General features: G+C 40.9%; 1 protein-coding gene across 1 annotated transcript in view; it reads left to right on the forward strand.

Annotated features, from left to right (window-relative positions):
* ARL3 (ADP ribosylation factor like GTPase 3) overlaps positions 1–24,296 on the forward strand; it is a 37,179-nt gene extending 12,883 nt beyond the window's left edge. Inside the window, exons 2-6 of the mRNA XM_063434047.1 lie at positions 8,432–8,575; positions 8,914–9,030; positions 11,191–11,241; positions 11,966–12,151; positions 22,788–24,296. Of these exons, the coding sequence (XP_063290117.1) occupies positions 8,432–8,575; positions 8,914–9,030; positions 11,191–11,241; positions 11,966–12,151; positions 22,788–22,835 (546 nt within the window). The 3' untranslated portion in view covers positions 22,836–24,296. The remainder of the gene's footprint in view (positions 1–8,431; positions 8,576–8,913; positions 9,031–11,190; positions 11,242–11,965; positions 12,152–22,787) is intronic.
* The last annotated feature ends 1,346 nt before the right edge of the window (positions 24,297–25,642 follow it).

The raw sequence follows: 25,642 nt of genomic DNA on the forward strand, positions 1-25,642 counted from the left end.
TAGACATGTAGGCAACAGGTCTTTGCCATGATCCCAAGTACTGTGTCAATACTCCCACAGCCATTCTTCTTTGCTCGTGTACATATAAGTAGAATGGTCGTGTGTGATCAGGTAGACCTAATGCTGGGGCACTCATCAAAGCCTTCTTCACATCTTCAAATGCCGTTTGCTGTTCTTGGGTCCATAAGAAGGGGTCGTGCTCTGTACCTTTGATGGCTGCGTACAGAGGTTTTGCCAGTATCGCATAGCTGGGAATCCATATCCTACAGAAGCCTGCTGCCCCCAAGAATTCTCGCACTTGTCTTCTATTCTTGGGTATTGGTATTTGGCAGACAGCTTCTTTTCTCTCTGGCCCCATAATCCTTTGACCTTCAGAGATATGGAATCCCAGATACTTGACAGTTGGCAAACACAACTGAGCCTTCTTTCTAGACACCTTGTATCCTGCCTTCCAGAGAATATGTAGTAGATCGTGCGTTGCTTGCTGACATTTTTCTTTTGTAACTGCTGCTATCAACAAGTCATCTACATATTGTAACAATACACATTCTCCTGGGATAGACTCGAAATCCAGTAAATCTTGACTTAGGGCTGAACCAAATAGGGTAGGTGAATTTTTAAACCCTTGGGGCAGTCTTGTCCAAGTCATCTGGCGTTTTGAGCCCGTTACAGCGTTCTCCCATTGGAAAGCGAAAATACATTGACTTTCTGCGGCAATTCGGAGGCAAAAGAAGGCATCTTTGAGGTCTAAGACTGTAAAGTAAGTAGCCCCACCCGGAATTAAAGCAAGCAGGTTATATGGATTGGGTACAACTGGATGTATATTAACAACCGCATCATTGACTGCTCTCAAGTCCTGCACAGGTCGATACTCATCTGTACCGGGCTTTTGAACAGGCAGCAATGGGGTGTTCCAGGGGGAAGTACAGAATTTTAGGATACCATACCGTATGAACTTATCCAGATAGGATTGGATGTTCTTCTTAGCCTTCTGTGGGATGTGGTATTGTCTTAGGCTCACTGGATAAACCCCAAGTTTCAGTTCAATTTTTATAGGTGGAATATTGCGGGCCAGTCCTGGTGGGTTGTTCTCTGCCCAAACTCCTGGTATGTTAAATAATGTCTCATCACTCCTAGGGTCTTGGCTAGTCAACACTGTATAAAGTCGCCACTCTTCTTCCTTTGGTACGGATAAAGTCATAATACCTGAAGGTCCATTAAACTTTAAAGATGTTGTTCCATTTGGTAGGAACGTAATCTGCGCTTGTAATTTTGATAGCATATCACGTCCCAGCAATTGGACTGGACATTCAGGCATATAAAGGAATTGGTGTTTTACTACGTGGCCTCCCAATGTACAGAGTCGACTTTTAAGAACCGGTTTTTCAGCACTTCTTCCAGTTGCTCCTATCACAGTAATAGTCCTTCCAGATGGAGGAGCAACTAGATTAGTCACCACTGAATGTTCAGCACCAGTGTCGATCATGAACGCACTCCTTTTTCCCCCTATTGATACATCGACCATAGGCTCCGCTCGACCAAGGGGGATGGAGCCCGGTCGGTATCAATAGTCCTCCATGACCGTGTCAGCCAATCCTACGAAGTCCCTACCTTCTCTATCGCGGGACCTTTGCGCTGCTGGAATATACCTGTCTTCCCTAACACTTCCTCTGTTCCCATTACTCCCTCTATAACCATTACTCCCTCCGGGGCCTCCTCTACCTCTCGCTCTGCCTCTAAAGTTTCCGTAGCCTGCCCTGGGTTGGTCTCTCTCGTACTGCTCTCTTTGCGGACATTCGTTCCTCCAATGCCCTTCTTCCCTGCAATACGCGCACTGATCCCTACTCAAAGGCTCCCTATTCCATCTATTATTGCCTCTATCTGGGCCCCGTTTATCTACGCCTGCGATCGCTACCGCTAGCATATCAGCCTTTTTACGCATCTTGCGCTCTTCCTCTTTCTTACTTTCTGTATCCCTGTTCATATAGACCTTATTTGCTACCTCCATTAGTTGGGTGATGGACATACCTGCAAACCCTTCTAACTTTTGTAGCTTGCGCTTAATATCTCCGTATGCTTGGCTGACAAAGGCGGAGTTAACCATTCGGGAATTGTCTGCGTCTTCCGGATTAAAGGGGGTATACAAGCGGTATGCCTCCAATAATCGGTCATAAAAGACACTGGGCGCTTCATCGCTTTTCTGGATCACCTCAACTGTCTTCGACATGTTAATGGCTTTCTTTCCTCCTGCTTTCATGCCAGCAATTATAGCGTCTCTATAGGCTCTGAGTTGAACCATATCAGCACCATTTACGTTCCAATCGGGATCAGTGTTGGGATAATGTGTTGCGGCCCATGCTGCTGGATTAGCTTGGTTCAAAGCACGGGCTCTATCCTCTAGTGCTTTAATGGCTGCTTGATTTATTCTTGTCCTTTCCTCATTGTTAAATAAAGTCATTAGTAACTGCTGGCAATCAGCCCATGTCGGATTATGCGTCTGTACTATTGAGGTGAACAGATCAGTCATGGCTTGTGGTTTCTCAGTATACGAGGAATTATGGGTCTTCCAGTTTAAAAGGTCAGTAGTGGTAAATGGGACATATACGAAGACTGGGTCAGCGTGTGCCATTTGACCTGCGGCATCGATATAAGCTGACCCGGGATTTAGGCGAAGAGGCATCTGATAGTGCTTTAATTGTTGGGCACCAGTCAACTGTCGGGTTTGGATGGGGCTACGTAGAGAGGCGTCAGTCATGGGTTCCGGTCGGGGAGAGATAGGGTATGGGGATGTGGGAGGTTGGTTTTGGGAAAAGGTCGTAAATAAAACACTTCGAGCCGAGCTAGATGAAGCTTGACCGGAAGTCTGAAGTGGCGCCAAATCAGGATATTCGTTTTTAATGGGGGTGGGTTCTGGTTCCGGAAGGGGAGATTTAGTACGAGGGGGGGTGGATCCTGTACTGGAGGAGGAAGCGGAAGTGGATGGGGGCAATGAGGGAAGGGGTGCAGGGCTTCCTGCGTTTGCGTCACTTCTTCTTAACGGAAAGTAAGGGGGCGGCAAAGGGATCTCGGACTCAGGGGGCGTGTCCAAAATGGGCCTAACACCAGTCCTAGTGGACGAACAAGTCCTAGCTACCATGAGGCGACACTGCTCCTCGTGGCATGTCTGGAGCCATTTTGGCGAGTCATTTACGGCCTGTCTCCAACAGTCAATATAAGGAAACTGGCCGTAAAGTTCAGGCCTACCTGATACAGCCACGTGTAAGCGCTGTACCAGAGTTAGATCCAAACTGCCACGTGGCGGCCATGCCGCAACCAAAGTAGGCCACTCCCTAGTGCACAAAGTAACTAAACGTACAGGAGACATCTTAACCCCAAAATCACAAGTTTTGAATCCCTTTTTAAAATTCTTCACCATACAACCTAAGGGATCCGGAATCGTTGACTGCGACGCACCCATACTTAACAATGGAACGTCGTCGACAACGAATACTATACACGCGTACTATTCAACAGTCACACCCGTTTCCTCTGGCAACAGCACCACGTGGTACGGTTACCAAGTGAAACGTACACAATAACACAATAAACACTCAGGGAATTCCCGTACACACACAGCTGTTACACCAGTCACTATATAATCAATATTATGCCCTTTGGCGTAACTATACAGTCACCCACGCTATAATTCTCTATATACGAATTACCCGTCTATAACACACCCCAGTAACATCGTCTTTTACAAATAGCGGTTACAGTACGGTTAGCATAGGTCAAAGCACAAGTTAAGGTCACAATACAATTATTAGTGGTTATGGTGTTAAACATGCAATGGACGACAATGATTAGTACTTATATACAGTGTCAGTAAATATACAGGGTTATGGTACCGTGCACTATAATACAGCAACACACTATTAACACTCTCGCTAGACGGCTGAGCTCGCGCTATCTAACAAGATATACACTTTACTAAAACAATCGTTAACACATTTACAATTCCCAACTAAACTATTGGCCAGTACCTTGAATGGACTACCTAAAACTATATACACCCGTTTTGGTTAGCCACACTGCCCAATCACCACATATATAGCGAGCTAGAGAACCGAATTTACACAGGCGCCTCTTAGTCGCACTATACAACGAGCTAGAGAACCGAATTTACACAGGCGCCTCTTAGTCGTACTATCAAAAGTCTAGTGGGTTCCAAATTTACACGCCTTCCCACTTAGCCCAGATAGGATGAGAACTAGCGAACCGAATTTACACAGGCGCCGCTTAGTCTCCCGGTCCCTCCGACCTAGCGAACAAAATATACACCCTAGAACGCTAGTCTAGACAAGACACCGGTGTCCGGCTAGGGCTTATTTTACACCAGAGCGCCCTGCCTGACTAACCAAATCAAACGGTCTGACTAAAGAGCGTTCGATCGAGCGGTGCGCCTTCGCTCCTTCCCTCCGACAGAGGGGGCAGATACAGATTCAAAAACCCCTTTGGGCCTACCGCACAATCGGTATACCCCTAGCAGGTCCTGCCGTCTAAAACAGCAGTTGTCTTACCTCCTCGTTCCTGAACCTGAGTTCACACTCATCGACGGGGACACCCCAGCACTTCTCACGTAGAGGCCGATGATCTCCTGGACAACAGACCAGTGGCGCCGAGACGAAGGGAGGTCCACGCAGAAGTTCAGGGGTGCAGCCGTAGAGAACGTGGGCAAAGATAGACCGTCTCACGCCTCTGCCTCTCAGCTACCGTTGAACGATGAGCTTCCCGGCCAATGCACCAAATGATACCGGAGAAACTGACGGAAGCCAAGCACAGAGAGATGGACACAGGTTTCTTCAGGAAGGAAGAGATTCTTTATTGGATCACCGATCGGGACTCAGAGGGACTAGCGTCACCAAAATACAGCAAAGTCTGAGCCCCGGACAATAGTGCAGGCTCCTTATATAGGCATATAACTCCTCCCATATTAAGCTCCACCCGCACATTCTCTTAACCAATCAACACAAATAAGAATTAACTTCCTGTTTGACCGCATGGCTTGTCCAGCACAATGGAGGAGGGGGAATACTATATCCTGTATTCTTGCACATGCTCCGTACACTACTGATCGTATCTTGCCTCGTGCAACCAACTGATCGATACGTCAGCATATGCACGTACACATGCCACGTGGTAATCTCGGCCTACTAAATTTATTTTTACCGAGATTCCACCACAGTGGGACAGGTGATCTCTCGCTTTAGTATGTGTGTGACAGGTGATCTCTCGCTTTAGTATGTGTGTGACAGGTTATCTCTCGCTTTAGTATGTGTGTGACAGGTTATCTCTCGCTTTAGTATGTGTGTGACAGGTTATCTCTCGCTTTAGTATGTGTGTGACAGGTTATCTCTCGCTTTAGTATATGTGTGACAGGTTATCTCTCGCTTTAGTATGTGTGTGACGGGTTATCTCTTGCTTTAGTATGTGTGTTGTTCTGTTAGACTGTAAGAGGGTATACAAGGCTTATGCACATAGTTAGTGAACAATAGGTGAGGCCTAAGCAGTAAGGATATTAGTGTGAAAAACCATAAGCAAAAACATCACATAGGTTAAAACGATAACATGTCATAAATTCAAGGCTAATAGGCTATAGAAGAGTAACATTTAGGCTATGCAAAACTTAGGCACATAGTAAATAAGTAGTGTGTAAGGCCACAGCAGAAAAAAACATGAGTAATCCTCATCTTGGCTATACAGTGAGGGCTTTCATAAAAAATTAAACATGCTTAGTGAGAAAACTGACGGCATAAAAGTGTAGTTGCTGCACATTCTTAAGTGATTATGGTCAGGCTAAAGAAGATATCAACTTGTAAAAATATAGGTCACCTGCAGTTTGGCTGCTCGTTATGTGATACGGTTGTCTAATGCTATATCTGTATAGTGCTCTGGGTGAAATAGCTTAGAAAATAAACTAAACTAAAGCAGAACAGGGGAACACAACATTACAAGCTTAACTGAGGCCCCTAGGGTCTCTCAAGGTGACGGACTCTGCCCCCTCGGCCCTTCACTCCGCACGAATTTGGTAAGGTATTTAAATCAGGATTGCAGTGGGCTAGTAACATTTATAAGCAGGCGTGTAGTGCCCTAGAAAATAGTACAGGAAATCTGCTAAAATGCTAGGGCACGCTTATGGAGTTGTCGACATGCTTGGCAACAGAAAAAAAAATTAACAATAAAAATTAAGTAAGAGGTCAGGCCTAGGTAGCGAAGTTAAGAAAGGCAAACGTGACTTTAGGCTGACATTCTCATGGTATCATAGTAGTTAAGGAGCGTTCAAAGTCCATAATGAAATATTAACTGAGTCACTATACGTAATAAGAAAAGCAGTGTGTAGGGTCTGTATGGCATAGCGGCTGCAGGGTTGTGTAGCAGGCCTGCAAGTCAAGTGCAGATTTTATGTACTACTCCCGTTTATTTCAATGTGCACCTAATTTTATTTTTAAATTTTTTTTTTTTTTTTTTTTTTTTTTATATACTTATTACCTCGATGTAATAAGTATAATATCGCCGAGCAGCGGACTAGAAAGTATTACCTAAATTATTCTGTGTGATTTCCAGTAACATTAAGGAATTTTTTAGTTAAATTTAACATCCTTGTTTGGAAATATTCCAATGAAATGGCTTGGTTTCTTTAAAGCATGTGTTTATAAAAATATAGACACATTTCATTTGTTCTTGGCCTTGTTTTTTCCGCTCTAGAGGTTTTCATCCCACATACCCACAGGTAGAGAAACAGCTGTTCACCTATCGCCCACACACCATATGATAACGCCAGTTTCAAGGAGATATAAGAACATAACCTAGACTGTTTTGTTCACCATTAACGTATAGATTACAATAAATATATGTAAATCATGTTTTATGCTGGCAATACCATCAATGCTAGACATGCAGACGTGCGGTGCCTTCCATAGCCATTTATAAACATTATGGGGGATGCTTACATTAATATTTATATTTTTAGAAGCTATATTTGCTGGTATTTATTTATCTATTATTTTTTCTAGTTAGTCTCTTTATGAACCTGACAGTCTATCAATGGAATTAATCACTAAACTTACCCCTAACAAAAGCATACTCTTTCCAGGGAGGAATCCTACCCTTATTGTGTTGTGCAGAAAGATAAGTCGTGCGCTCACTCCCATCACTGGGCGGCAGCAATGACTACAGTACACATCAGCCCCAATATATAGTAAAAACCAAAGAAAAACAAGTTACCTGCGCTCTCTCCTTAATCCCTATGTATTTTTAAATAAATGGAGTTTTTTTTTAGTTACCTCCAATGGCCATGAGAGGATAAGTTGACGTTGGCAGGTGGTCTTATGCTCTCATGGCCATTGGAGGTAACTAAAAAAAACCTCCATTTGTTTAAAAATACATAGGGATTAAGGAGAGAGTGCAGGTAACTTGTTTTCCTTATTGTGCTGTATAGCTTAACTGATCATTTTTTTTTTCAACTGCTTTAACACTTTGTTTGGGTGCCCAATCATATCCTCCCTCCCACCCCCTTCATCCTTCCCATATAAACATGTAATCTTTTGATCCAATTAGAGTAGTAGTGGCCAGAGGGCAGGCTGTCAGCTGTATTATTATATCTCCCTCTGTGCTTTATGCCATCCAAAAAACTGGCAAAGCATCATGGGAGCTGTGATTCTTCCTTTCACCTGTCCCCGAATTCTAAATCCAGTTGGAGCTTGTTTCCCTCTTTACTGTTAATAGTTATGACGCTCCCCAAAAAGTTTACTGCAAACCGCCATTTATCTTGCACAACTCAAGGCATTGTTCTGATTATATGACTTGCAAATTTTAATAATTTGTGGGCGGTAATGGGCATGTATTTCCTTCCAGGTGGACATTGCGGGATGTTTCCTTGGTTACCATTAAGCACTTAGCATCATTGCTACAAAATGATGCATGCATATACTGCAGCGACTATATTAATAGTGCTTTCTGGTTAACTTTTTGTGTTTGTGCATAACTTTGTTTTGCCACAGCGTATAATCTGGTTTTATTTTATAAATGTTTTTGGGAAGAAAACTATTTGTGCAATAGTTGTTCACCTTTTTATGAAATCAACCCCTTTAACCCCTTAAGGACCAAATTTCTGGAATAAAAAGGAATCATGACGTGTCACACACGTCATGTGTCCTTAAGGGGTTAAATGTACTTGTGTTTTCATTTTGTGATGGCTAAAATGCGCACATGAAATAAAGTTTAACAAAAAGCTGCTGTTCTTTGACTAAAGCAGCAGTGTTCGGTAGGATGTATTTTTGGATTCATGCTAATGAAAGGTATAGGCTGCCCTAGAAAAAAATAAAGTATTGTTATTTCCATTCCAATGTTCACAAGATGTGTGCATTTTTTTTTATCTTTATTCCTATTTAAGGGTTTGCTGTCTATCTTGCGTAAGTTGAAAAGTGCTCCAGACCAGGAGGTACGGATCCTTCTCCTGGGTCTCGATAATGCTGGCAAAACCACTCTGCTAAAACAGCTTGCTTCAGAAGATATCAGTCACATCACTCCGACACAGGTGAGCAAGCAAGAGAGACTAATAGAGGTCTGTAAACATGCTGTTATACACTTGGACAGCGGCAGCTTTAAGACAAACAAAGCATTGTGGGAGTTGTAGTTCAATAGGCTGCGGGTGTCTCCATTTGGCAAAGCTTTATGAATGTTGTAGTTGTACAAAAGTTGAAGATATCCTTGTGTTTGCATATGTAGAATTATATAGACCATATTTTACAGATATCTCTCTGAGAAAAAATGTCCTCCGTGTATTATACGAACACTTTATTATAGTAATTTTTCTTACAGATTAGTTATAACTTGTCTTGACATATCTGTTTGATTGTTGTCTTTTCATTTTAGGGATTTAACATAAAGAGTGTACAGTCTCAGGGTTTCAAGCTCAATGTTTGGGACATAGGAGGACAGAGGAAAATCAGGCCGTACTGGAGGAATTATTTTGAAAATACCGATGTGCTAGTAAGTTGATTTTTGTCTTTTTTTTTTTTTTTTTCCTTTCTTAATGATGGTGTTTCTGGAAAGACCTCAAATTATAAAATGCACAGACATTAAAAAGATAAATTGTTTCTATGAAGGATATGTAAAGTCGCCTATCTCAAGCGAATATATTAGGATTTGGTCACACCATATGTCCATGCCATGTTAAGCCCGTTACGTCATTGTACCCCTGTGTTGGTGGGACTTAATCTAATTAACATTGGAGATAAGCATGCCAGCTGCGTTACTTAATTTTAGAAGAGCGTTGGAGAGCTACCTGTGTAGCTGGCCGAATAGAGTGAGAAATGTAATTTATAAACCTCTTCACTGCCATAGTTAGCAGTCACTGAATTTAGCAGTAACATTTTACTACAATTATTCGTTCAACCATGACATTCTTCATGACACCAGAAAATGTTACTATAATCTCCACTACACATTATTGTGTTAATGCATAGCTGGGTATATTTGGATTGGAAGGTTACAAGCTCTCTAACTTACTTCAATGGCTAGATCACGGCTCAGAGAGAGGGCTCACTTTACCTTTTGTATTGGTCTGTGTATGTTGTATTGTTCATTTTCACCAGTTGTACAGCGCTGTGGAATATGTTGGTGTTTTTTAAATGCCAGTAGTAATATGTAAACACAAAATTAGAAAATATCTGATAAATTATGATGGATATGGATTGAAAGGTGTGACTCCTAACTATGAACATGGCCCGCATTCAGTAGCTCCATGCTGTCTTGTAAAATAGGTGCTGGCATATGTGTTTGCATGGCTGAATGTCTGTCACTGACCTCTGGGCAGTTTCAGGGAGACTTGTGCGACATGTAAAGACCTGTTTGAGTCTTGCTGAATATATATATATACTTGCTTGATCACAGATTGCATTGTGATCTAGCAGCTCTCTGCATGGCACGCAGATACACACAATACATTATTTACTAATAATAAAATCTAATTAAAACATAATGTTTACAGTTTGTTTTTTCCATAGTAGTATTTTTTTTTTTTTGCCCTTTATATAATAAAATACTATAATTAATCTGCTTACATAATCTGCCCCCAGCATCTTGGCATTGAGTTTTCTTATGTAGATTGAGAATTCCACATTACAAAGTATTCCATAATGAACCAAGATCTTTATCCAAAGGATGAAAATGCTGCCAATTCTCATGTTTGCCTGTTTTGTAACATAGCGATTGCATTTCAGAAGGATCGAACATATCCTTCCACTGTTTTATGGAGCTTAAATGCAAATGTATGTCTTGATTTGTTTGAGCCCTGCTTCCATTTCTTTGGGTGATGTTGATAAAATGTTATGGGTGTGGATGGAAACAACTGCAGGTGCCAGGGACAGGGGGTTCCCACAAGGTCCTAATGAATCATAAAACAGATGATCTGGCACAAGGGCTGACTGATGCTTTATTCACACCAACAAGTCTGCTGATATTTCAGTTAACCGCAAACCTTATTTGTGAATGACATCATCAGGCTTGGTGTGAATAATGCATCACTGAGCAGCTGTACCGGATATATCTTTCTCTTACCATGAAAGCCATTGACAGTCTCTGGCTGCTTGCCTTTTTTTCCCCATGTATAATTTTTATTGATTCAGATATTTACACTCATTGTGTGTAAGCAGTGGGCACACAATTACTAAGTTACAGGTAAAGAGAACAGCATTCACAAAGCTTATCGACAGCAGTTTGGCCTTAGGAAGGTGTATGGGTCAATTTGCGATTGGTTTCCCAGTGTGCCAAACATTTGGACACCCCCAGAATTTGGCTGTGGCTGTTTTCCATTGTATTGGGGAAAACAAGCAGTTTAACTTCTCCTCCCACTTTAATAGCGTAGGATGGTTTTACTGGGGTGCATCCCATTAGGAAAGGTAAAGATCACAGATGGGGGATGCATGTACAGCGACATGGCTATGGCACTGCATTTGCTTGTAGTGCTTTGTACTGATCAGGGTTTAAATGGAGCAGTAGAAGCGTATGATTGAGGGGTGTATGTGTGTGTGTGTCCTGATTTCACATTTTGCTTGTAACTGATGCAAAAGTACATAAATCAATAGGCAGTATAAATAGGTGTATAAATGTCTCTCATCCAAATATTTATAGCCCTATTTGTTTCTGCAGATATACGTGATTGACAGTGCGGACAGAAAGCGATTCGAGGAAACTGGTCAGGTTCGTATTTTTGACAGCCTGTTCTCCTGCATCGTTTTACAATTTCCTGCCAAATGACCAGAATGCAGGAGGGGACAAAGCTTCTGCTGTGCCAGTTATACCTGATCATCTTTTAACTGTATAGGTCACTGCACTAATTTTTTATTTGCTCACTTTGTGCATTCTGGAAGTAAATGGTAAAACAAAATAAGAAAAAAATTTATTTGAACATGTAAAGAATCTAATGTATGCCAAAGTAGTCCAGTTATTAATACTTTCTAAACATCACTATGGGGGTTATTCACTAAGCAGTTTATTGAAAAAATAATTGCAGAATCTAGGCTAAAAAATAGTTGATTTTTATTTTTAACCTGGAGATGGTCGCCTGTCTGCCTCAAGCGAAGCAAGCACAACATTTCCTTGCTTGGTTTATCTTGTCTACGACAGCACATCATGGTGTCCTATACAACTTCTTAATGGACAGTGCCAGGGGATTTACCTCTTAGGCAATTGAGCCAACTTCGAAAACCCAAGGCATGGACATTATGACCATCAGGAGTTAAAAGTCCTGCACTACTAGTCAGGTCTTAAATGTACGGTACTTGCCACGGTAAACCTGAAGAGTCCATGTCACTAGAGGTGAATTCTATTTGCCAGGGCTAGGTTTTTGCCAGTGGCAAGTGGAAATGTTAAGCCCTGTTACCATTATATACTTTTAATTTGTCCTTTGTTTGTGTTTTTGAAGGAGTTGGCAGAACTTTTGGATGAAGAGAAACTAAGTGGCGTCCCGGTGCTGATATTTGCTAATAAACAGGATTTATTGACTGCTGCTCCTGCCTCCGAAATTGCTGAAGGCCTCAATCTCCACACAATCCGAGACAGAGTCTGGCAGATTCAGTCCTGTTCAGCCCTCACAGGAGAGGGAGTTCAAGTGAGTGATCATGCAGGATATATTCGATGGATGTTATGTCTAAACATTCTTTCTTGGAAGTTTGTTGTGTACATTAAAATTAACTTGTTGTCAATTGAGTGGTTAGATGATCAACCAGGTAACTTTATTTTGCCAGTACAATATGAAGAATATATACTTTTTTTTGTTCTATTGGGCAGACTAGATGGGCCAAATGGTTCTTATCTGCCGTCACATTCTATGTTTCTATACTTGCCTACAAATTGCCTCCTTCAACAATATCACCTGCAATGGATTTGAGTGACTACCTTACACCTAAATAAGGGTACCCTGCACTCCAAAATTTCTAGTGTGATGGAGCATAAGCGTTGCAGCATGAGACTTGAAGAATGTGGATTAATTCACAGCCATCTGTGCATTCCATGTTTTTTGTCTTTATCACTATACTGATAGCATAATAATAAAAAAAATAAGAAATAAACAAACTAGTGACAACGTTTTATCTATTTATGTGCATTTGGTTAGTACATAGGAATCACATTTGACAAATTACCATGTTGCTTATGTTGATATGGTGACATTGATTGAAAGGGTTTATAGTAGACCAAAGATTTTGAGCTCCAAAGAAAGATACAAAAAGATTGCATTTCTTTAATCCCAATCAATAAGGAACACTTGGGAAATTCAAGCAACTGCAGATATCTATCTAATCTCATATCTATATGTATATATGGGACTTTCATCAGGAACAATTACAATACAACCAAGTTAATGCATATATAGGAAGAGAAATCGTAAGAAATTGTACCCGATCTCTGTTGTGATGCTGCCCACGTTCCAAAGTGCCCAGTGTGTGTGTGTGTGTGCGTGCGTGTGTGTATGTGTATATGTGTATATATATATATATATATATATATATATATAATGTATATACTGCTCAGCCACAACTTTAAAACTACCTGCCTAACATTATGTTAGCCCCCCTCGTACTGCGAATACAGATCTAATGCCTACGCCGGCCTGCCTTCTTCCCATAGTGTATCTTGCTGCCATCTTTTCCCCTGGTAAACAACACACACACTTGGTCATCTACCTGATCAGAAAGAAAACGTGATTCATCAGACCAGGCAATCTTTTAGTTCTGCCACTCACATCCCCATTGAAGGTTATCATGGGCACTCTGACTAGTCTGATGCTGCGCAGCCCCAGCACAGCAGGCTGTGAGGCACTGTGCATTCTGACACCTTTATACCATGGCCATTAGTTTTGTTTTTTTCCAGCAATTTAAGCTACAGTAGCTCTTTTGTGTGATTGGACCAAGCAATCTAGCCTTCGTTTTCTACGTGCATTAATGAGCCTTGGACACTCATGACTATGACGTCGCTTCACCAGTTGTCTTTCCTTGTACCACTTTTGGTAGGTACTAACCACTGCATACCGGGAACACTCCACAAGACTTGTCTTTTTGGAGATGCTCTGACCCAGTCGTCTAGCCATCAGTATTTGGCCTCTGTCAAAGTCACTCAGATCAGAACACATGAAATGTAAGAACTGGCTCTTTCCTTGCTACATAATATATCCCACCCCTTGATAGGTGCCTTGTAAGAATCTAATGGTTATTCACTTCACGTGTCAGTGGTATGAATGTTGTGGCTCATATTTCTCATTCCCCTGTCACCATCCTTCAATTCAGCTTTAAATCATTTTTAATGTCTCCAGCAGCCCAGCTTAGTATTTTGCTTGGGGTAATGGTAAGCGTTGGCCCGAGCAGCAATGGGCAGCTGGCCACTTTAAGCCTATCACAGCACATATTGCTGAAATGAATTGGTACGGCTAGAAGGAAGTGTGTAATTCTGCCCTAGCCATACATTACGTGGGTGCTGGGCTATGGGTGGTAATGGACTCTTATAGTTTTAATTGAATGGAGGGACAATGCCAGGTGACTTCAGAAAATGTAGCCAATTCAATGAAGTAAAATGGTTGTAGTGCCTACAGTGTCATTTTAAGGCTGTCTAAGTATGTTGAGAGATTCAGTTTGCAGATATGTGTGGGGATAAGCTCATCTATTGCTGTACTAGGGAGTTTGTTGTTTGGGTTGTAATCTTTGATACCAATGTTTTTTTACTTAATGTCTTATTGAGGAGGTTAACGTGGATTCTTTTTTTTTTTTGTTTGTTTTTTTAATTCTTTGTTTTATTGAGGCATTGAAAGGATACATGACAGGCATTACAGAGCCATAGTAAGTTTCATACAAGCTTGGTAAACAAAGATAGGAGATAACTCCTAGCAAAATCTGCCTCTTTTTTTTTTTTTTTTTTTTTTTTTTTAAAGAAGATAAACAAGAACAGTTGAGCATTGTATAGCAAACATAAGTTTAAAGACATTTCACATGAGTTTGGTCAGCAATAACAGGTGTTGGCATTAAATGAAAAGTCAGGAAGGACTGCTCTTTTCTTTTTGGGGAGAAACAGGCATTACAGAGCTTAGCAAGTTGGTTACCCCAGGAGGTCCCATAGTAAAAAGAGTAAATGAGACATGTGAGCAAGAAATAACAGGCATAACTAAACTTTGGCAGCAGTAGGAGAATATGCCTCAAAATTAGGTAAATAACTGTTTCCCCACTACAACCATGCTGTAATCCCCAGTCACCCTATGCCTTTACTTGGCAGAGCACTGTCCAGTTCCCCAAAGGAGTGCTTCAGGCGTTTGGTGCGGTATGAATGTCGGCTGATCAGGACATACATCAGGAACAGGGTTCTCCGCTGCTTTTCAGGCTTGTCTCTGTGCTTGGGCTTGGTCTTGGTCTGAGTGGTCTTCAGCATATGTGCCCCTTTCAGTTTTGGTAAGCTCCGCTGCTTGTGTTGCTTGCGCCTCCGCCGTACTTGGGCTTTCTTCACTGGTAAGAGTGATTCACGGTGGTGATCTGGAGCCTGCAGGTCTTGTGGGAGGTCCTTTGGCTGCGATGGTGCACGGTGGAGTTGTCTGCTTTCCAACCGCTGCCAGAATCTTTCAAAGAGGCTATCCAGCCTGGATTCCACGTCCAACCATAATGTGCTGGAGTTAGGTAAACACGCAGGTTCCGCCATTTTGCGTTGGTCGTAGTGGTGTCTGTCAGCTTGGCTGGCTTCACCCTGCGAGTCTTCCTGTGCTGGGTTACCTCCCAGAGGTGGACCGGGATCACCCCCACCGGTCCAGGGGGGGGGGGGGGGGGAGAACGGGGCTGTTGCTGGCATATAGCGTCCTCTGGGCCCCTCCAGGAGATCGGCCGCCTCTCCCGCCCGGCGAGCATTAGGCCGCATCCACGAAAGCTCCCTGTGGCTCTTTATCCACTCCTACTCCTATCAGGTAGGTTGGAGGGCCACAGTGTTGCAGAATTTGCTTCTAATCAGGCTGATTAAGCTTGTCAGACGTGTGTTTAAGCTAGGTAATGGAGGAGCTCACTAGAGATGCATCTCACCTCCATGATGGTCAGGCCCCACCCCCCCCCCCAACGTGGATTATTTTAGCAGGGCTAATGCTTATATATTCTTGGATTGCATATAGCTGAACACACTGCATGCAGCCTAAATTCTGCCCAAGGGGCGAGCTAAATTTCTACACATCTTTATGCCATATATCTGTTTTGGCATTCAATGCTCTACTCATTCTTAAGAGATCTATAACAGCATGATTATATAGGGCCCCTCTCCCCCACCCCCCCAAGTATTTTCTGAATGTCTGGTAATGAGAACATTGGCCAGCATACTAAAGACTTTTGTGATACATAGACGTCACTGTAAGCATTACCCTAATCTGCTAATCCCAGGATGCATGCTTTTTTATCTGTTTCTTGATGACATGGATATTAACATTAGTGCCTCAAACCACAGCCCTAAATAGTTAGCTGACATATGAGCAAAACTCAATGATGGGACAAATCATGAAACTATTCCGAGATTGATCAACACTCAAAAGCAATCTATGGCCACTTCACTTCTACCATGACTCAATAGCATGAGCTCTGCAACAGACGTTGGTTAAAAGTCAGATTTTGTAGCCCAGGGCTCGACAAATCCCAGGTCGCCATGGCGACTAGAAATGTCACCCTGGCGACTGGAATTTGCCACCTCCTTGAGTTAGGGAGCTTTGAAGGTGGCCGCCGCAGGGAATATTGGATCAGTCCTGTGGTCGCCCCTTCCAGTTGTCCCCCTTGATGCCCTTCCTATTGTGTCTTTATACTCCACTCCTCTAGACTGTAAGCTTATTTGAGCCGGGTCCTCATCTACTTATTGTTCAAATTTTGTAATTGTTTCACTTATTGTAAAATTTCCCACCTTTCATAATATTGTAAAGCTCTACAGAATAAGTCGGCGCTATATAAATACTACTACTAATAATGATACCTAATTCCTCAAGGATTAAAAAAATATTTTCTTATCTCTGTCTAGCCACCCATCCTCCTTGCTCCCTCGCATTGAACTCTGCATTTTTTGTTAATGTGCAAGTTATGTTCAGAGATACAATAAGCTGCTTGGGGTTTAATTCTAATTTTTTGGTTATAAAAGACAGCTGTAACATGAGGAACATATAAATGTATATTTATGATCCATATAATATTGTAATACATATGTTGTCTTTACACTGGATTCTGTTTGGGACATAGTTGCCTATCTGTGGAATCTCACAGAACCAGCTGTATAAGACACTGTACCTTACATATACTACAAACAATGACCAAACAAATCAATTTGCAGAACCTTAATCCGAGGAAGCTGTAATTACGAACCTTTATTTAAATTACTGATTTAGAAGAGTTAAAGGTGCAAAAGGCACTACCTATTTAAAGTAAACTGCACCGCAGTCTCTCCTGCTGAGAAATTGCTAGAAAAATAATTGTGCTTTAACCTTCCATTGTGAAGAGGAGAGATTTTAGAAGAGCATGAGGGACCAAGGTACTCGCCTGCCCCCTCAGAATGAATGCCTTACTGCAGTAGAGAGAACCTTTCTCGATTTTATTTTGTGTGCGTGGATTCTCCTGTGTGTTAATTTAAAACCATTGCAGTGATGAGGATTCCAAACTGTAATATTTTGGTGCCTTCTGACTCCCCCTGGCTGCCATCCATGCTTTCACAGCTGCCTCCTCCATCCTGCCTTCCCTCATTGTAATTGGGGTTGTATTCCTCTCTCTCTCTCTTTCATAACTGGTTGCATCTTTCCACCAGGATATCTACAAGAAGGTGATCTCTGCTGCTAGATACTTTGATCTGCCCTTATCTTACATTCAGAAAGCCAGAGCATTAACACATTCTCTGCTGGTTCCTCCCACACATTTCTTCCCTCTGTAATACTGGCTGGTTGCTATGGTTTACTGCTGTAGCTTAGTAACCTCAGCCGAGAGCACCACTAGGAGGAGCTACCCTGACTCTCACATCCACGCTACACATCTCTTTGTATCCTGTGTTCTATGGAAGTTTCTGTCTGGAGCTATCTATCTAATTGCTGTCCCCTTCATTTCACGTTTCTGTTCTATCCTGTTTTTTTATACAATAAATAGTGTTTGCTTTATGCACGTAGACATGCCCAAGGTTGCAGATACCACTCGGTGTATAGTATTTCCTTTAAACTAGTTAAGGAAATGCATTTCTCAATGTTTCAGGAAGAACACGTTGCTTTCTAATGAACAATCAAAGGTGAACTTTTAGTAGGGGAGCAGCAATGCAGTAGGATCGGATAAAGATGAACGAGGCAGCTAAAAATGGATGTATAGGACATTGCGGGTGTGTGTGTGTTAGAATAAGCAGGTATGGAGTGAGATTCGTTTACAGTTTGTATTAGAGCTGGGATTCTGTGTTCACATGGCTCAGATTTGCTGAGTTTGGACTAATATTGAGGCCATAAACAGTCCCTCTCTATGACTGTTTAGTTAACTCATTTACTACTGCTGGCTGCCTCAATCGTCCTTCATTATATAACACTGTAATGAGGTGGCTTGGTACCTGGACAGAAAGGAATATTGGAGTGCACAGTGAATTGGCACTTCTTCCTCCTAATTCCAGTAAGGATTGTAACCAGGCACTACTAGGCCAAATAGTTTAGAACAAAAAGCTGCTTGTACTAAGTTTTCATAATTTTATAGGAGATGGGTTTGACGTTCTAAGAATGGAAAACTCACAAAGGTAACCAATCAAAATCAACTATATCAATTTCATCATCCTAGGCAGGGGTGGGGAACCTTCGGCTCTCCAGATGTTTTTACTACACCTCCCATGATGCTTTGCCAGCATTATGTGTGTAAGAGCATTATGGGGGATGTAGTCCACAACATCTGGAGAGCCGAAGGTTGCCTATCCCTGTATAGTGCGATCTAGAATCTACCATATGTCTGAGAAATCCAGGCTAGACTAAGAAATGCACTTACCCTGATCTAGTAAAATGAAAGTATAATGGTAAATTGCTGTTTGTTTTTGTGGGCTACAGGAACACTCTAGGCACCAAATCAACTTTAGCTTAAAGACACATTATAGTCACCAGAACAACTACAGCTTAATGCTGCTGTTCTAGTGAGTAAAGTCAGCCCCTGCAGGCTTTTTGCTGTAAACACTGCCTTTTCAGACAAAATTGCTTCCTAGAAATACCTCAAGTGGCAGTCATTCAGACGTCTAGAGGTGCCGTCTAGGTCATTGCTGCACAACTTGCAGCACTGACGTTTAGCGTCTCCATGCTCTGCTTGAAGACTCTGAACTTTCCTGTGGAGGAGATGCTGATTACCTTCACAACGTTTGACTCCCTCCCCCATTCCCCCTTCATGCAGTTCAGGTTTCCGGCCCTCCTCTTAAAAAATTGTTAAAATTGACTGTAGTGTCCTTTTCAGGCTTAAAGACAATGTTGCCTTTGCGTTGAATCAAATAAGCTCTGTGAGGAGTGTTAACCATCTCTGTGATGTGTATGGAGATGCTGAACATCGGGCCTGCAATCATTGCAGGACCAAATCCAGGAAGTCCCTCTAGTCGCTGTCAGAGTGACAGCCACTAGAAGAGGCCAAGACCGCAATGTAAACTCTGCCTTTTCTAAGATAAGGCAGTGTTTACATTGCTGAGGCTGCAAGGACAGGCTATATGCCCCAGAACCCCTACACTAAGCTGCAGTCGTTCTGGTGCCTATAGTGTCTATTTAAATTTACCTGCAGTTGAACTTGTCTTGCCGTCGTTACAAATGTATTTATTTCTATTGTTGGTTTCTGTTATAAATACTAACATTTTGAAACCTATTATTCAACCTGTTATGGCAGTTTTATTGTTGGAAAATACATTTTCAAATAATACCTGTGTGTTTTGCTAGAATTTTGCACACAATAACAGGGACATTAGCTAGTGTTACAAAGCAATATTCCATTATTTGAGTCAGCCGGAAGCTCTCCAGTTATTTAACTCTGTCAGTTGTGCCTGCAATGTTACTTCTATTCCATTTATTTGGAATCCGATTTATGTATTGCTAAAGCCATGCCAATATTTCTAACCTCTTTACTCCACTTTAATTGTGTTATATTAAAAGTCCATAATCCCACTTTTGTGTGAGTGAATTCATTTCAATGAGTCCTTACTTGTTTTATGTTTGCTAAAAAGCTATAGACAGTTGTATGTCATTGATGGCAAACCTTAGAGCACCAAATGTTTCTAACTACATTTCCCATGATGCTACGCTAGCATAGAAATGCAACTCAGAGGAATCAAGATGCTTTATGTTAACATTTAATGTGTTCTTTTCACTTGATATACATCTCCTGCTGTCTCCTCATTGTGACCATTGTCATTCTCCGCATTATTATTGGCCTTCTGCATTATTGAGATTAAAATTGCAACAACATATCCCATTTGCTCATTGCCTATTGTAGGTTGGCTTACACTATGCACAGTAATCAGCATCCCAAGTAACCGGTCTTTAATCGTACAACCGATAACACCACAATAAATCCCAAGCAATTCTGTAGGCTTTCACACTAAATTGCTATACAGACAGAACATAGGAGCCAGGAGACTTGTACCATCCTTCATTAGAACCAACAACCAGAGTAAACTTCAAAGACGAAGCTTACCCTAGTATATATATCGGCTTAATAGCTAGAGCAAACCATGACTGTTGGATGTGTTTTCTAGCCGTGTACTGGTTTACTGTTTAGTATTTTTAGGTTAAAGGTATACATGTTTGATGTTAAAACCTATAGCAGTTCTTCTGTTCCTTCTCATGTTATCTTCAAATATCGCCGTCTATAACGGATGCTTTTATGGTTTCTTGCCGTACCATCTCTTCTATTGCCACTCTGTGCCACTGAGAAAAAACACGACACCAATAATCCAAGTTTTTTCTCAGATTCTGAACAGCCTGTATTGTTTGTTAGTAGCCTGTGTGTGACAGGGAGATGAGCTGAGAGATTGATTGCATGGTTATTATTTAGCCGCTATGGATTGTTTATGGAATAAATGTACTGGATAGTAGTAGGTGTCAGCAGATCTTTATTGCTTTTAGCTGCCTCGGCTGTTCTGGTGCAGCCAATAAACCCACATTCAAAATGAATGAAGTATTGTGTTTCATGTTTGGCATGATGACTGGTCTGATAGATATCGAACTACAAAGCAATGACATGACTTCATTCCCGATAAACATTTGATACTTATACAGATTTTATTTGCCTCTTTTAAGTTTACTGCAGTATAGTGATGAATGGGAAAATGTTATGTGATTGATTCTTGTGTTGATTCAATTACTGTTAAGTAGGAAATGCAAAGATCTCGATAATTTTACAGATGGTGATGTCAGACCTGCCATCCACATATTACGGATCATGTTACGTGGGTTAAGTCTAAAAAAAAAAAAAGACAAAATGCTGTTCTAGTCCAGTTAAACAACCAAGAATATTTAGATTGTGAGGGTTAAATGACCTGTAAGGGATTTCATAAGACTGAGACCATATGAAGATAGTCCAGAAGCTTTTAAAAAATAAATAAAAGAGCTACTCTTAAAATTGGGGTAGAATACTGAGAATTTTAAGAAGTGCATATACAGTTCGAAAGTCAGTTTGTCCTGCTTACAATGACTGTAGAAAGTATATGATCTGCTTTGTCAGGTATTCTTGGACCTCCTTAGGATTCTCAAACACAGTTTCCCAAAATTCTCGTTTTAGGACAGATTTAGAAGCTCTCTGAGACTTGGTGAGTCTCTAAATACCCTGGACGATTATGCCTTGTGGTTGCTTATGTGATAGAAAAGCTGTGATTAGATGCCGAATAATATGTGGTGGCTTCCTGATTACGAGGCTCAAGTGTTAATTTCTGTCATCTACCTTGTTAATTCTGAGGGCTTGATACATTTTCATGAGATTCTCTGCATAAGTAAATGTTTTGTGCAAATATCTGCCATAGCTTCGTATATACATTGTACATAGATGGATCCATATCTGTGAATTGGCATAAAGATCACCAGCAACTGCAACATGGTCTATTCTGTGTTTATTTGATGAGGTGGTGGCTGCCATCTTGGGCCTGTGTGTCCTCAGCAATGGTTCTCCAAATCTAAGTGGGTTAAAGGAATGGGGTGGCTGAAAGGGCAGCATTTATTAGCACTTGTTTGTTCTTCCTGTGTGTCTACATTTTCCAGCATTGATCGTAATTTACTAGTCACTTTGCTTTTTGTGTTATATTTTGAAAACCCTTATGAAACTGGGATACGACTTTCTCCTACATAGTTCTCTACATGTCTGGGAAATATAAGATATTTTCCTTAAAGGGACAATCCAGGCACCCAGACCACTTCTGCCCATTGGAGTGGTCTGGGTGCCAACTCCCACTACCCTTAACCCTGCAAGTGTAATTATTGCAGTTTTTTTATAAACTGCAATAATTACCTTGCAGGGTTAACTCCTTCTCTAGTGGCTGTCTACTAGACAGCCACTAGAGGGCACTTCCTGGTCTATAGCACAGGTTTTCTGTGCTATAGCGTCGCTGGACGTCCTCACGCTGTGGGAGGACCTCCAGCATCGCTAAAATCCCCATAGGAAAGCATTGAAAAGCTTTTTCAATGCTTTCCTATGGAGAGGTCTAATGCGCCTGCACGGCAGGCGTGTCTCCCCAAAAAGGGGTATAGGACCATGTAGATAGATCCTCTGTATAATGAGCAGTCCTTGACCGTAACTACATTAAACTGCTCATTACACGAAGGATCGATCTACATGGTCTTATACCCCTTTATGCCGAGACAAGCCTGTTTAATCTGATGTCTTGAGAGTTGCCCACACCTGCCCACCCCCAAATCTCTAACGTTTTAAAACCATATGCAGTTTTTTCTTTTTTTTTTTTTTTTTTTTTTGTCGTTATACAGATGTATATTGCGACCAGTCTGTTTATCAGGTGGTATCCATCTTTTTTAAAGTGTCACATTCTTGAGCTTATTTAGATGTATTTTTACATATATCATTGTTGAGTACATAAATATATATTGTGGTCCAATAACGGATTTTGGAGAGTCACCTAACTATTGTTACTCCTCACACCCAGAAGCTATTGTACGTAAATGCTGATTAAGTGTTGATGTCAAAGTATGTGTATATGTGTAATCTGATCATGGTTAGAACATGTAGGAAGCTGATTAACACAATCTAACTGGTTTTGTTTTTGTTCATTTTCAGGACGGCATGAACTGGGTCTGCAAAAATGTAAATGCAAAGAAGAAATAATTCCTCTGATAGAACCAGGATCTGAATGACTGAATATCATGTTGAAACAAAAGGATGCTGCTTTAAGACCAAAATAGTTTTCATCTATATTTTGAAGGGACTCCAAGTTCAACACAATATTTTTTTTTCTTTTCACTGTTACAACTCTAATTAAAGGCTTACGTACCAGCCGACAGTAGCTTGTTCACGATATAGCACGTCTACTGCTGCCGAAATGGCATTTATTTAATCTTTTGAATGGAAAAATATTGATGTTACCATTTTACCGTTTGATATTTTAGTCTTTATGATAACGGAATCTCTAGTAGGATCAGAAAGCTGTCTTTGTTAGATACCTTTTTTTGCCAGTCCGATGAATTCATTGGCATTTTTGCTAACTTGCTCATCTGAGCTGTTTTGTATATTTACCCTGTACCCCAGTGATCTACCTGCTTTTTAGAACCGCAAAGGCACACATTGGCAGCCAAGGTGTTTTTAGAACTACCCTACCACGTAAAATTCCACAGTTATCCATCACGTTTATAGACCAATTTGTAAAACCATGCACTACATTTTCAGTGGTCTTACATTTCCTATTGACACAGATCCTATTTGAACATATCAAATGTATTCCGCAGGATGTGTTCTAAAATTAAAGGGTACCTTCCATGTATATGTAGCATGGTAGTACTTTCTAGGCTTTACACTCTGTATATATTGTGCTAGCTGAATGACATTCAAACTTAAATAGTTAAATTTTCCTCCCTTTTTTAATCATACGGGCAGCATAGATGTATGAAATAAAGGTATTGTGGTTGCAGTGGATGTGTGCATTCTGTCGACATACATATGCATATACAGCCCACGAATACTAGAGTACAAGCACATCTCAGTTAAAGGAAGTATCATGTTCCTAGCCTTTCTCTACCTGTGTGCTTTTATTTACAAGACCCTTGGTCAGAAGCACCTGCTTACCTCACACAAACAAAATCACCCAATTTTACCTGTAGATCCAGGCTGACATCATTGCAATATGAAAGTGTGATTAGGGAAAGCCAGCCATGTGATCTTCGATCTCATGAGCACATGCTACTGACTAAGAGTTTATTAAAAGGCCACACGCCACAGAAAACGGCTGGGACCCTGACAGGGTTCCATTAAGTATCCCATTTAACAAATGCATTTGTTGATGATTCTTTTTGCTGGCACAATATATACATTAAATTTAAATACTTGACCGAGACTGTCAGAAACACTTATTGTGGAAACGTTGTGCATACTTTATATTTGTAAGTTATTTCTGATTTTTAAAATAGACCCCTTTCAATCTGATATTTCTCTATAGGAACGAGGGAACAATAATCAGAAACAGAACAGTGTGTGTATTAACATGTTTAGGAAGAAATGCCCTGACATGGTTCTAAATATGATTGGGGAATAAAAGCAATACCATTTAAATAAACAAACCTGTTCCACAGAATATAGGCTTTGTTTTGGCTCTTATGTTTTTATCTGCATATCATTTTATTGTGTTATCTATCTATCTTTATTTATTTATTTGGGGGTGTAGTTGGGTTAGCGGGTTGTGATTTTAAGGAGTTGGACGACTGCTAATTTTGTTGGAAGGGTTTCCAAGTGAGAAATCTTGAATAATGCATTTGGGAACATTCCAAAGAATATGAGCAATTCTAGATTTTGTTTTAAATAAACCGTTACTGAATATTACAGGTCAAATTAACTGGTTTAAAAAGAAACACAAAAAAGACATTTTAAAATACATTTTTATAGAAAGTGAAATTCTGTATTTCTTATTTTAAATCAAATCTATATTTTTTTTTTTTTTTTTTTTTAAGTCTTTTTAAAATGGCCACAATGACCACACTGGAAAATTAAAATAAAATGTGATCTGTTTTAGGCTAGTTTGGATTAAAATATTCAATTAAAGGAACACTATAGTTACCAAAACAGCTTTGATGCAGTTTAGGTGTATAGATCTTGTCCCTGCAGTCTCACTGCTCAGTTCTCTGCTATTTAGGAGTTAAATCACTTTGTTTATGCAGCCCTAGTCACACCTCCCAACATGTGACTTACACAGCCTTTCTAAACACTTCCTGTAAAGAGTCATCTAATGTTTACGTTTCCTGGTCGGCACATTTTAGGCTGAAAAATGAAATTTTGACATAAATGTTGAAAAAAAATCAAATAGATAACACATTGAATACAAAATAAAGAGCTTTGGAACGTCTTTGGGATTCTGCAAAATGCTTGGTTCTGCTGATTCTCTATTGAGCTGTACTTTGTTATAGATTTATGGGATTGATTGCTCAGCTGTTGGGGTGCTGCTGAAGGCTGTACAGCATGCAACAAACCCAGTGGCAATTCGCTTAAAGGGACTCTCTGAACCCATTCACAGAACAGCCTGAGAGAAATAGAGAAATACATGTGTATTCTGATCGGTTGTTTGTCAGCTGACACTTTTAGCCTATTGGCAGCACCCCTGTCCGAGGCTTCCTGTGATGGGTGATAGGCAGAGTGGTACATTTCAACACTAAGGGATTAAACTGTTCGTCAATTACTTAAACCTATGAGGTAAGCAAACCCCCGCACCTCCTCGCACCATAACAACTTAATTCCAAAAAAAGTTGTTATGCCCATAATTTGTCTTTAATTCATGCAAACAGTGCATCTGCCAATTTGACTTAAAGTCATAGCAGCTCGGGTTATTAACCTGCTACTATTAACCTCCAAAATGATTTGTTTTAAGCCATGTAGCAAAAAGTGTAAAAGGGAGCAAGCCAGCTACATAAAAGCAGCTTTAGTGCCTTGTG

The sequence above is a fragment of the Pelobates fuscus genome, chromosome 10 (assembly GCF_036172605.1).
Source record: "Pelobates fuscus isolate aPelFus1 chromosome 10, aPelFus1.pri, whole genome shotgun sequence".
Lineage (NCBI taxonomy): Eukaryota > Metazoa > Chordata > Amphibia > Anura > Pelobatidae > Pelobates > Pelobates fuscus.